At 45.4% G+C, this 14,212-nt stretch overlaps 1 protein-coding gene across 1 annotated transcript; it reads right to left on the bottom strand.

The window, feature by feature from the left end:
* Positions 1–669: 669 nt before the first annotated feature.
* LOC122385769 (cubilin-like) lies at positions 670–13,554 on the bottom strand. The gene is made up of 2 exons (XM_043374258.1): positions 13,442–13,554; positions 670–2,058 (listed from the first exon to the last, which is right to left on the bottom strand). The coding sequence occupies exons 1-2, from the start codon at positions 13,518–13,520 to the stop codon at positions 1,226–1,228; spliced, it is 912 nt and encodes a 303-aa protein (XP_043230193.1). The 5' UTR covers positions 13,521–13,554; the 3' UTR covers positions 670–1,225.
* Between the last annotated feature and the right edge of the window lie 658 nt (positions 13,555–14,212).

Here is a 14,212-nt window from a genome sequence, read left to right as displayed (position 1 = left end):
ACATATAAGGCGTTTTCATCGCTCTAGCATGCCTCTATCAAAAGTTATTTGCGAAAAACTGTTAGATACCATTCGTGACCTAAGATGACCTCAGGGCATAAACAGGGGTCACGGACACCATTTTCATGTTCAGTGTGTCTAAACCACTTGTAATTCAGTGTTTGGGAGTGTTTATAATGTCTTTCGTCCAAAGGAGGCGCATTTCAATTTTCTCCCATTGACTTATAATGGGGAGGTCGCAAAATTGACCTGACCTTAGGTCATCGATATCAAAATTCTGAGATATAAATTTTGTACATGCTATTGCTCTTAGCAATCGCTGAAAGTTTCAAAGCGATCGGTCACTCGGTGTAGCTATGACAGACATTGAAACTTTTTATGAGGTGAGGTCACTTCAAGTGACCTGGTGACCTGACCTTGAATGACCTTGGTCTGAAATTTTCACAACATGTGTAGAACTGATGTATGATAAGGTGTACCAAAAACGGCGGCGCTCCGCGCCGCCGTTTTTGAAATATTCGCGAAAAACCGCAAGGGGGGGTGTTCAAACACCCCCCCCCCCAGCAGGGCGCGGGTTAAAGAATGTAAGGGAAAACGGTGAAATCGGTTGCGCGTCTGAATCTCAATGAAGGAAATCAATGAATGAGAAAATAATACTCGTACACATTAACTCTCAGCACCCTTTAATTCACAACGCGGAAAGTCCACCACCAACAAAGATGAGACATCAATAAACAAAACTATCTAGATTAAAGACCGTTCCATGAGAATACATAAGGTATGCATACTGATACTAAATTATGACGATAATTCAGCGATAATTATCGATGCAAGCCTATGCCAGCAATCCGCTGTTGCATTTAGCATACGCACTCATCGCCGCATTCTGCAACACGCATATTATCATTTTGTGTAGCATGCAATTAATTTGTTTGGTCGTCCAAAAAGATAAGGGCTTGCATGCCATTGCATTTATTTGTGCCCCATAGCCAATATCGTAAAAAGGTGATGAAAAAGTGAGGAGCCTGGTGTTTCTTAGTTAAGCACTCCGTAAAGTCTATGAAAGGAATAACTTATACGGAAGCAAAATTTATCTGAAACTCAACGTAACAAAACCGGACATTTCTAAGAGGCTTGAGACTTTGCGACGGGCGTCATTTCTAGTAAAACCGCATGAATGCGCACATTCACTCTGTTGGGTTCGTAGTTATATGCTGTTTCCTTTTTATTTAACAGTAACAGTGCATTTGAATCCCTTTCTTGTTTTGTGAGGCAGGTCTGGTGTGGAGTACTCCACGGTGACGCCGCCCGTGAACTGCTGCGGAGCAGGCTTGTTGTTGTTGCAGTGGCGGACGCCGTCAACCTTCATCCAGTCCCACTCGCAGGAGTTGTCCCAGGAGATCATGTCAAAGCTGCTGCAGCTGAAGTCCACTGTGTTTGACGGATCGCTGGCTACCAGCTCCCACTTGCAGTAGATATTGGTTCCGTAGTTGTCGGGGTAGTTCTGACTGAGGAGGCTGTACGTTCCCGGTGCAAGGTTATGTTTGCCGCACTGTAGGCCGCCGGAGCCGGCCAACGCCTCTTTGGACATAATCGTGCAGAAGAAGCCCTTGTCGGTGATTTCCGAATTGGTGTGGAAAAAAGCATACACGTACCTCGAGAGCATCGTTTTCGGTATGTTTTTTCCACAATAGGCCGCAAATAGGTCTTCGGTCTGAAAGTATAGGTAGTCTTTTGTAACACAATCTGGCATATCGCCTTCTAGTTGAAAAAAGAAGCAGTCAATCCGTAGTTTGCTTTTGTTGTCAGCCGCCTTGAATTTGTACATGCATTCGTAATTATTGGTATAATTGCCGGGATTGCCTGGTCTGTAGTTGGGTGACTGTATGTAGTACACCCCCGCAGGTAGTGGCTTATATCCTTGACCGTCGTAACATGCGAGAAGGGTAGCGTCGTCCAGAGACCGTTGTTCGATCACTTGTTGGGCTGCAATTGCTGAGTGTTGTCTATCAGGTGTCATGGCCTCAGCGCTATTGTCTACACGCTGCATGCTGGCATCTGAAACACAGCAAAATATAAATGGCTGAGCTATCTTGAGTGAACAGGTATGAGCTGGACACCGCGAAATTGAAGCTCGCTTTTACGAAATACGGCGTTCGTGGACCACAGTTTTTGATCGTGGACTTTGCTGTATATGTTTGTATCAAATTTGAGGTCTAAGGATGTGTTTCATTTTTTTTTTATTCATTCGACCATTGAAAATCGGGTTCAAGTCATCTGGGAAATTATATCGTGCTGTAAGCCGGGTAAGCTTATCGGGCTTACCAGACTATATATATGCTATCGAGCGCGGCCTGCGGTTCTACATATAGCACAAGACCTAACCATAATTCGAAATGGATTTGCCACTGCCATCAGCAGCTTCGTTACACTTCGAAAGGGACGATTCATGGACTTTTTCTATACAATATAACGTTTGGTGGGCACGGCATAAACCTGGCTATTAACCCTCGCGGGCCCGGGGGGGGGGGGCGTTTTTCGTCTCCCCCCCTGGCGAATATTTGCGGTAGCTCCCGAACGCTTTGGGATAGGAAAGCGAAACTTTCAGTACCTTTTTTCCCATCAATTTGACATCTTCTGAAGTAAAAAATTTGGACCTAGCCCCCTTGATGACGTCACAAGGTCCATTTTTCTAGACCCCTGCACGGCAAACTTCGGCGTCACAGACGCAAACTTCAAATAGCTGCTAAAAATGGAGTTTTAGAGATAAAGACAAGTTACGAGCAGGGATGTGTAGCGTTTGACCTAGAGAAAAATAGAAAAATAGTTTTGGTGACCTGAGGTCAGAGGTCAGGTCAACGACCCCGAAATGTGGTTTTAGTTTTTCGCAAATAACTTCAACAAAAATGGTCCTAGAGCTACGGCAGTGGTACCATCGCATTTGTTTTGTCAAGCCGCGTCGAATGATATATATTTTGTTCGGAAAAGGTCAAATTTTATGTTGACCTCATGTGACCTCGAATGACCTCTGGTTGACCTTGACACATGAAAGGTCGTTTTTGATGGATTTGTACCCGCTGATCACGATTCTGGCATCTATTGTCCTCTAAGCCTTCATTTAGAGCTTCTGGATGGTAAAATTGTCTTATTTATTTTTACTAACTTGTATTAGTGAAATAGCCACTGGCAGGGATACTCTTCTGTGACCTTGACCTTTGAGCAGCCTTGTATCGTAAAATGAACCAAAATAGGGAAATGATAAGCCTCAAAACATTTCAAAACATCTTGGAAGTTAGCACGCAAGATGTGCGAAAAATGCCAAGTTTGAGGTCAATTTTGAGCGTGACCTTGACCTTGATCTTTGATTTTGAGCACATTTTCGGAATCCTCAGATTCTCTTCTTTCGTTTGACACCCAATTTTGCCGGTTTGATGCAGCTTGCGGTCCTCTAGAAGGCTTACTTTGAGATCACTACACATGTGCCGGTTTTTGCCTTTGACCTTGACCTCTGACCTTGAAAATTGACCTGAGGTCAAATATTTTAGGTGCTTTAGAATCGTCTCGTAAGGAAATTTCGTTTGGTATCGCTTTTGTTTCCGTAGCTCCCTTATTTACGGAGTTAGACAGGGGGCGGGGCGAAAAACGCCCTCCCCCCGGGCTGCGGTGGTTGGGATTACCCCCCGGGCCCGGCCGGGTTAAGTTAGCTCAGAAGTTAGAACACCGTAAAACCATCCTGAGCCCGAATTGGCCCGAACAAAGCCTATCTTATGAGGTACCGTAAACGGGGGTGACTTTGCCATGTTTTCAACTTTAGACGCTTGTATTATTTAAACTTGTTAACTTATTGGGATGACTCTATATTCAAAACACGGATGAAGATTAGCTCTTTGGGTTTTGCTATTATCGTATTTATATCTTGCCTAAAAATACAATTTTTTAAAGAAAATGAGTCGTGGCAAAGTTAAACTGAAAAAGGGGTGACTTTGCCACAATGCCAAATAATGGATTTTTAACACTAACAAATATTTTTCAAACATTTTTGTTCATTGTATGGGGAACGGCCACCATCCCTAATTGTTAAATAGGAAGAAATAAAGCAATTTGAGGTTTTTTGCTCTTAATTGATGTACAAAAGGGGAGAGATACATTACTTTTTATAATGCATTATATTTGTTGAAAATAATTGACATTTGATAGTAAATAGAAAATGAGAAATGGTTCAAAATAGACCAGTATAACGCCTTATGGGGCGACTAACGGAGCGAGCGAGAGGGTGGGCCTTGCACGTGCGAAATTTCGAGGGGGTACAGTCACCAGCACTTGCTACCCATCACCCCCGGACGGCGGGGGAGCAAGCTACCACCGCCCTTGCGAGACTAGCGCCGCCATGCGCCAAGGAGTGGAAACACCACGTGACTGAGGCCACGTGAGGGCAGGGTCACGTGATGGAGGGGCGGAGCATAGTAGCTTTTGCGCCCGACACTAACTGAAATGCGGCGCTGTGATTGGGCGCTTTAGCATGAATGAAGCCCCGGCGCCAGAATCAGCCGTTCGCCTTATATGGAAGGTAAGCCTGTGCGTTTCACTGTTCTGTGTTGGTTTGAGAGCCACGGCACCATACGAATTGTGAGCCCCTTTGAACGGGTCACCGCCCGAGGCACTGAGGCGACGGCTGTGCCGGGCAAAGCCCAGCCTGGTGGGAGAGGTGGGCCAGGGAAAGTGCGATCGAGCAGCCACACTGAGACGTGGATTGGTATTATCTAACCGCGACAAACGATGTCAGCAGCCTCTTCTCGTTGACACGAAAAGTTTGACAGACAACGTGGGCAGTGCCCAATCAAAAGCTACTAAACGATTCAGTTAAGAAGTTGGCGAGATAACCAGACCCAATAAAAAGTTTTTAATTCGATTTTGATTGACAAATGACATACAAGCCCGCTGTGATGGACCAAAAAAGGAGCTGAACAGTTCATACAACTTCTAAAAAGCTCAACGGTAAAAATTTAAAAGTCAAATGTTAAAATTCAGCCTGCATGTTTAAACTCGGGTCCGGCGCTGGCAGGAAGCTTATATTGCCAAGCTTGCAATTCCGCTACGTTGTAATATAACCAAGAGTTATGTGAGAGCAACAACTGAAAGCCTCGAGCCCCGTTGGGGGGAGGGGGGCGCGAAACAGCCCCCTCTCCTTTTCAGCCGATATCTCCTAAAGAATAGCGTAGGTCGCCACCGAACTTTCAAGACCCCTCCGGGCATCATTTTACACCTTGTGACCCAATTTTTCCAGAGCTCTTATGAAAGGTTAGTCACAAATGACGTCAGAGTGACGTCATGTTCTGTCATTTTCGAACCAATAAAAGGTTTAGCAGGAAGAGCTGTCACGCTTACAGTTTTGAAGATAACAAAAAATAGGTATTCAAGATAAAAAAGATGTAAAATAAACAGCGCTACAAAACTGCCAACTCTAATTTCTAAACAAAAATTGATTTCGACCATCAAAACTATAGAAGTATAACAGCCCGAAAATAACAACAACATTCAAAATTAAAGCTGGAATATATGTTATAGAACTATCTGCTCTAGATATGCCAAACTTAACCCTCGCCGGCACAGGCCATTTTGCGTCCTTCGACGGCACAAGGGGGGGGGGGGGGGTACGACCCCCCTTCGCGTTTGGCCCCTGATCGAGCTAGAGCTTCGCGGAAAAAACGAGCGTGTTGCCCGTCACGAGAGGAAGCCGATGATACCCAATTTTAAGTTCCTAGGTCATCGGGTGACCTTCCAGGTCAGGTCAATGACCCGAAAACCGGGAAAATCGGGACTTGTTAAAAAGTCGTGAAGTGTGGCTGCTATGTGGTTTTCCGGGGTGCTGATCACGAATATCGTGTTAGTTTTGATCAGAGATGATGTCTTTAAGCATTTAGACCAGGTCGGGTAAGGTCAGGTCAGGTCAACCGGAAGGGGTTGTGACGGGTATTCGTAATACGTGTCAACCGCCTCTGACAGCTTCGTAACATGTTACGAAGGCACCAAAACTACTTCATAAATGTTCAAATGGTTGCTAAATTCGAATTCAGCTCCAAAAACTAGCCTAAAAACATGTAAAACTCGAAAAAGTGAACCGAGGTCACCGGAGGTCACCAAAGGTCAATGACCTGACCTGACCTTCAGGTGACCTTGACACCCACCCTAATGTATGGGAGCAACATCAAATCACATGTTTGAACGTTTGAAACCACGAAAAGCTTGCAAAAGCGCGGCTAATGCGAGCCGACATACGCCGAATCGCGATTCCGGCCAAACATGGTCTCGGAAAAGAGGTCACAGGTCAACTGTCATTTGGGTCAGGGTCATGAAATTTTCAGGATAGGTGTAAAATTGATCAATGCGAGGGTACTAAAAGTTTCGTCGCGATCGGCCGCTTTTTACGCGAGTCATTTGCGAAAAACCTTAGGGGGGGGGGGGGTTGCATCAACCCCCCTGTGCCGGCGAGGGTTAAACTCGACAGCTTAATTTTTTTTTGCCATAACAAAGTTATGGCAAAAAAAACACTTCTCAAAATGTATTACGTAAAATTTTCAAACTCAATTTTTAGCCGTCACAGAACACACAGAGCAAGCCAAAGACCACCATTGGATTTCCCGTGATGAGCTGCATCGAATAGATACCCCTTTTATGCAAAATATCAACTCTGAAATTTAACCTTTTTTGACCTGACCTTGACCTGACCTCCACCAGAACGTAATCTAAACCGGCCCCAATGGCCGTCTAGCCCGCACCATTGAATTTTAAATGTAAAATTGACCATAAAACATGCATCACGCGACCCTAGCAATTAGCATAGTTAGGTTCATATTGTGACCCTTAGTGACCTGACCTCTTTGACCTGACCTGGCATCAGTGACCTCTTTAGGCAACATATGTATTGGTCAACCACGCTCCATCGATATTTTTCGATAACATGCCTTTTATTTGATGTGTTAACTGACTGTAACGCATTCCTTAGACTAAATCGGTGAGAAAATGCAACCTTTGACCTGACTTGTGACGTCATGGGTTGCACCTACATAGGTCAACGAAACCTGGTAACAAGGTTCGATAGCCCCTGGTGGGGCTATCGAACGTTCTTCGAATTTTCAAAATCGGTCGGTAACTTTCCGAGATCTCAGGTGGAGGACGAAACGGCTGCACCATCCCGTCAGGTGATAGGGTCCGCCAATAGCCCAACGGGGCGTGAATTATTTACTCATTCATACAGTGTCATCTATTTTGAGAACACCTTTCTCACGCCATGACATGGTCCTCTCGTAATAGATCGAGATGAGGAGAGTGTTTTCACGCCTCCTTATGCACGGCTCTAGTGTCATTGAGCTATCAACTGTCAGCGGTTTTCGGACAATGAAGGAAGGCTTTTGGTCGTTTTTAGGTAAGATCTTGGGTCAGATCATTTCAGTGGCGGATCTAGAAGGAGGGCATGGGGCCATTCTCCCCCCCCCCTTGGGCCTCCCGGGGGCCCATCACGGAGTTTTTTTTTTAATTCATCACGGAGGTCACCGACGGGAGCTTTAACCCAGAGGTCTCCTAAGGGGGCACCATCCAGAAGGTCTATTGGAATAGGGTACCGTTTTCGGGGTCTCCCGGAGGCCCATTTCTGTCCCTCGCCTCGGTTTTTTTAAAGTTTAGTTGAGTTTTTTAGTTTTTAGTTTAATATTGTCCATCTATTTCCATCCCGAGGTCCGCGGGGGCAACATCTCGAGTTCTCAGGGGGCACTATCCCGAGTTCTCCGCAGGCACCATCCCAAGGTCGGAGAGGGCACCATCTCGAGGGTCCGGGGCACCATCCCAAGGTCTCCGGCGGCACCATCGCGAGGTCTGGGGGCACCATCCCGAGGTCTCCGGGGGCACCATTCCAAGTTTCCAGGGGCACTTTTCCGAAATCCGAGGTCTGAAGGAGCACTCTCCCCGGGTCTGAGGGGGCACCATCTCGAAGTCTCAGGGGCACCATCCCAAGGTCTCAGGGGCACCACCCCGAGGTCTCAGGGGCCGTTTGATCCGCGCCGTCCTGGGGGGGGGCGTTTTTACGCCCCCTAGGTTTTTCGCGAATATCTCAAAAACGGCGACGTGTAGCGCCGCTGTTTTAGATACACCCGTTCCGACATCTTTTTTGCACATGCTATGAAAATTTCTGATCCCGGTCATTTAAGGTCAGGTCACCATGTAACGTCAAGTGACCTTACCTCAGAAAAAATTAGAAAGCTCGCTGTAGCTACACCGACTGAGCGATCACTTTGAAACTTTCAGTACTTGCTTAGGGTAACAGTATGTATAAAATAGATATCTTGGATTTTTTTATATCTGTGAGATGTGACCTAAGGTCAGGTCAATTTTGCGGCTGCTCCATACCTATAGGTAAGTCAATGGGAGAAAATTGAAATGAGCCTCTTTTGGCCGAATGTCGTTCTACACCCTCTCAAACATCGGTTCATATGTAAACATGACACTCTGAATCGGAAAATTGCACCTGTGCCCCCTTTGTGTGCCCCTGAGGTCATCTCATGTCATGAAAGGTCTTCAGCAGTTTTTCTTTACTATAACTTTTGATTTGACAGAGACGTGCTAGAGCGGTGAAAACACGGGGGCTAAACCGTTGATCTGAGGTCAAATTTGAGGTCAATCAGAGCGGTGCCCTCTGGGGGCTAAACCGTTGATCTGAGGTCAAATTTAATGGCATGTTGACGAAAGAGCGTTAAAAGAACTATCGAATGCGCTTTTACACGGCGCTGTAGCTCTATTGGTTCCAGAGTTAGCCGTCGGATGTTTAAAATCGTTGAAATCGACAAAATGTGACCTTTGATGAGCTCTGGTGACCTGACCTTTGCCCTGACCTTAAAATGACCGAGTGTTTTCCTTCTTATTTTTGACGCTTTTTCGATTGCCGCTTACCGCGTGTCGCTACGTGGCCCAGGAGCCGAGTTAGACGGAGGGGCGTGAAACGCCCCCCCCCCCCCTCAGCACTCGACGGAAAGTTCATGCCACCAACACGGCGCGGGTGAATTGTGATGTTAGCTAGCTCTTGTTGTAAGCTGTGGAGTCGTGGACCTGATCTTGAAGGAACTGGGCCTAACATTTTCATAGCAAACGTAAAAAAATGTTTAATAGGTGATGCAAAAAAATATCATCTCTTTTATGAAATATTTGCGAATCCCTCAACATCATCCCCATTGGTGCCGAGCTCCCAACGACGACCATAAAAACGTCCCCATCCCGTCAGCGTGGGTTTATCATAAGGACGCTAAGATTTAATTTCCAATCCGAAGCTGAAATGATGGAAAGCAAATTTACATTTTACATACGAAACAAGCTGACACAACTAAATATTTTCTCTCTCGCTCCCTCTCACTGATTTACCCATTACCCTCTCTCTCTCATTTTACCCTTCCTGGTTTTCCTTTTCTGTCTCTCTTTTCTCTCCTCCCGTCCTTATCCCTTCCCTCCAGTCTTTCTTCTCTCTCTCTCTCTCTCTCTCTCTCTCTCTCTCTCTCTCTCTCTCTCTCTCTCTCTCCCTCTCTCCCATCTCTCTCCTTTTCCCTCTCTCTCCTTCTCCCTCTCCCTCTCTCTCCCTCTTTTTCTTCCACTCTCTCTCTCCTCTCTCTCTCTTTCTCTCTCTCTCCCTCTCTCTCTCCCCCCTCTCTCTCCCTCTCTCTCCATCTCCCTCTATCTCCCTCTTTCTCTTCCACTCTCTTTCTCCTCTCTCTCTCTTTCTCTCGCTCTTCCTCTCTCTCCCTCTCTCTCCCTCTCCCTCTCCCTCTCTCTCACTCTCTCTCTCTTTCTCTTCCACTCTCTCTCTCTCCTCTCTCTCTTTCTCTCTCTCCCTCTCTCTACATCTCCCTCTCTCTCCCTCTCCCTCTCTTTCCCTCTCCCTCTCTCTCCCTCTATCTCCCTCTTTCTCTTCCACTCTCTCTCTCTCCCTCTCTTTCCTCACAATATTCTCGACTGCCACAGCGTTGTAGAACTTGTTTCCAGACAGGTCCAGGCGCTCCCCACTCCGCAAGCCCCAGCCCACACGGCTCAACCGCCCAAACACCCTCCGGCGGATGACCTCCGACTTCGGCGACCTGACCCCAGCCGACCGGACCGATCGCGTCCCTCTCAACGCCTCCGCCCCGCTTCCCCCACTACAACTGCGTAGTAATTGTAGCGTGTGCAAAGGTCACGTGACATTATTTACTTCTGCGGTTTGTTCGGCTGACAAGAGATGGCACTAGTGGTCTGTGGGTCAGAGGCGGGACTAGGTTCTACGACTTCTTGGGGCAACTTTAGGGCAGAAAAGACGTTTTTTGGCTCCTCATCCCAAAATGCTTCGAACATACAAAAACAAGTTAGATATTCGAAAATCGGAGGACCAAACCGATCGTTTGACGTATCTTGCTCGACTGAGAATTGATCGGTCTTCAAACTACTGAGCAAAAACGAGGTGATTAGTAGCAAGTGCTGGTGACTGTACCTCCAACTGACTTGTGCACGGCACCCTACTAACCGGTCTCTAGCGATGTGCCAAATTTGAGCACAATCGGCCCAGCCGTTCTCGAGATCTGGAAGCGGCACCCTGCACGTGCGCACGTGCAAAATGGGTCCCAACTGACTTGTGCACGGCACCCTACTAACTGGTCCCTAACCGTGTACCAAATTTGAGCGCAATCGGTCGAGCCGTTCTCGAGATCTGGAAACGACCCCTGCACGTGCGCACGTGCAGCAGCACCCCAACTCTGGCACATGGATATGCAGGGCCTAGTGGGTGCCTACCTACATGCCAACTTCAGCGCAATCGGCCAAGTAGTTACCGAGATATTGCAACAATTACAAAACTGACACCTCTTCGTTTTGCACGTGGCACGTGCATAAGGGGTCACCCACATGCATCGGGAATAGTCCAATACTTGGTAGAAGGAATGAAGCTACCCTACAAAATTTACCGCATGTAAATCGGTCAAGTGGTTGCTGAGATATAAGCCTCGCAAAAGCGTCCGCACGGCCGGACGGCCGGTGGCCGCTCATACTTAGAAATTTCCGTTAATCTAAGGAAAGACTACGCTCGCTTCGCTCGCTCCGTAATAACTAAGCAACAATATTATTGTATCGGTACTCTAGGACCTTGCCGCTTTCTTCCAGTGGCATTGAGAGAAACAGAAAGTGGACGTTCTTGCGGCAACTCACCGGCACTTTTATTATTAGCGTTTTGATCTATAAAATGGTACATATTTCTTCAGCCAGTCTTACTGGCAAACTCAGTAGTTGTACAATATAACCAACACAATATGTATACAATATACAATATGTATATGATCTTGGCTGTGCTGAAAAGTTGGGCCCAGCTTCATTCATTTCTTGATTTTGGCAATTTTTGCCTTTCTATACTCCCACTGTGCATTCCTGTGTTAATTTTCAACACATAAACTTTTACTTTTTAAAAACCAGTTTGGAGATCAAAATGATGCTACATTAAAAAAATTATTTTGAATTGCATCGTATAAGTATTTCATTTTTGCGTTGATAACATGGTGGCAAAGTCACCCCATGTGGCCTGCAATTCACTTGGAAAAATCGCCACCAAAATTTTTAGCTAAATGAAGTGACAAATGGCAATTTCGCTGGATATGCTAATTTGACAACCTTGTCATGATCAACCATACCACGTTTCAGCATCGCAGTTGGTCTAAAACATGGTTAGATAAAACATGGTAGATAATAGATAATAATGAAAAGTTTGTACCTCTTCAAATTTGACCATTTCAATGACTCCAATAAAATGGAGCCCAGTTAGGTATTTAGTGGTAACTTATCTCTCAGTGTTGGTTATATTGGAAGGCCCATCAATTATCTTTCATTTGTGCATAAAAAATTATTACATTTTTCGTAAAATATCACTGGAGATCTCCCTAAAGCATTTTCGAGAAGCATGGCAAAGTCATCCCGCAAGGCAAAGTCACCACCGTTTACGGTAGCTAAGTATGTAAGTTCTTACATGGATTGTCCTCAAAGAGAAGACAATGTCAAGATGTGTTTATTTCTATGCAGAATTGTCCAAAAAAGAATCTAATCAAAAACAAAATGAGCACCTTTCACCGAAAAAGACTTTGTTTTTATCAATTAGCATCCCTTTAGAAGTAGGGGAAGCCGGGGGAAGCCCGGCATAGTAAGCTCTCTTTCATTTTTATTACATACCATACGTGCTGTATAAAATGTTGATATCCTGCTAGCTAGCTAAGTTCATTGGCCGTGTTTTCCCAAAAATTCGGTTTCGTGGAATAAGTATAAGGTTGAGAAAATCGAGTTTTAAAAAAGTGTTGATTTTTCTGGGGTAAGCCCGGCATAGGGGTAACGCCGGCCACCTCCCCAGCGCTTTACAACGAGTTGATGAAACCACTATGTGTTTTCCAAATATTAACGGAAAGTGAAATATTAAGGTACTGATTAGCTCTGGACATCTTAGAGTGTATGTCACTACTGGTATTTTAGCTAGCGTCTACTACATATACAGTACAGGTCGATGAAAATCGTGATGCAAAATTGACAAAAAATGTGTATTTCAAAATTCCTTAAAATTTATTTTTCTTTTTACCTTAATGCATCATATTGCATATCATTCGACTCGGCTGATGAAGAAGAACACAACGACACCATTTTTGAAGCTCTAGCTTCATTGTCTGTCGCGTTATCTGCAAAAACGTAGTTTGACCCTAGTTGACCTTAAGTGACATGACTGGCTTGGTCTATGATAACATGTTTATTTTCTAAATTTATCTTTGATCTAGGTGTAAACCAAACCTGCTCAGTACCTATTATCTCATGGAAAACAGTGGTTTAGTGGCATTGCTCTCGGTTGGGGGTAAGCTTGGCCACTCGCCCGGGGTTACCCCAATGTGCTAATTTTTATTTTAGAACAGCGATATTCGAAAAAATGTCATACTTAAGCCAGCCTGCCTCGTCACCCCTCACTACAAACACTTAAACGGTCCTTACATAACATTCGTATAAATATTAGTACATACTGTATGGTATAATATTAACAGTGCAAGATATCTCACTTTTTAGCTAAAAACCCTTAAAATATCATTTTTGCGCTATAACTTTAACAATATGCAATTTTTGTCAGCCTTAACTTTTTTGCTGGCGTTACCTTAGCTGCCACGCTGAAAGGACAAACAGTTGAGCATTTTATTGTGAATAATTTAGCCGGAAACGGGGTGGCCGGGCTTCCCCCGCGCCCGGGCTTCCCCCGGCTTCCCCTATTGGCTACACCCCGTACCTATACCTTTAGAAGTATTCCTTCCGACCGGCACACAGCCTTCGAAAGTAATCGTTGCACCTGAGTTACGTTTGGAAGTAATCGTTGCACCTAACTTATCTTTATAGAAGAAACCGTTATTCGTTGCGCGCAACATACCTTTTGAAGTAATCGTTGCCGCCGCTACGGCAGTCAGTGCGACTGCCAGAAGGCAGACCAGTTGCTGAGAGGGACGCATGTCGGCGAACTGCTGGGTGTGGTCTGACGACTGTAATGGTCTTACATAGGTGGGTTAGAGGTGTGCTAATGAAGTGGTCTGTCACCGATCGAAAACACTGTGACAAACATGAACACTTGGCTGTGACTCGGTGCAGTTGTTTTGTGTCACCGGGACGGTCAAAACATGTTTTTGAAAATCTCTTCATAAATCGACTATTGCATGGATGACAGGGGCATTAATTATCTTAGGAAAACATCGCGCACCCCCAACACTTACCTGCAAATGTGAAATGAGATTACACAAGGCAGTCGTGAGGTACCAGACCTAAAGTAAAATGGTTTCATCAAAGTCCCTAAATGGTTGCTTTCCCAAATGATATTCATTCTTCGCGATGGCTATTGGCCAAATGCGTCTTACCTATAAAGGCCTGGCTACACTATGCGTTTTCTGCGTGCGTTTTTTTTTTGCGAGTTTGCGTGATTTGCGTAATATTGATCTAGAAAGAAACGACATTACGTTTTTGTTATATGTTTCTATATTATGATTTATAAGTCGTCCGTGCGTTCTCCATCCATCCATCCGTGTGTCATGTCTTATGTGTCTTATTGCGCCTGAAAGGCGCCGCGTAGCGGCGTGAAATTTGGCATGCCGAATCTGTGGGCGTGGGCGGCCTTTGTATTAAAATTTGGGCGTGATCGGGCCAGGGGTGC

Source organism: Amphibalanus amphitrite, unplaced genomic scaffold (genome assembly GCF_019059575.1).
Source record: "Amphibalanus amphitrite isolate SeventyFive unplaced genomic scaffold, NRLGWU_Aamphi_draft 000230F_arrow, whole genome shotgun sequence".
Lineage (NCBI taxonomy): Eukaryota > Metazoa > Arthropoda > Thecostraca > Balanomorpha > Balanidae > Amphibalanus > Amphibalanus amphitrite.
The sequence above is the reverse complement of the archived record's forward strand: the minus strand, read 5'-3'. Positions and strand labels throughout refer to the sequence as shown.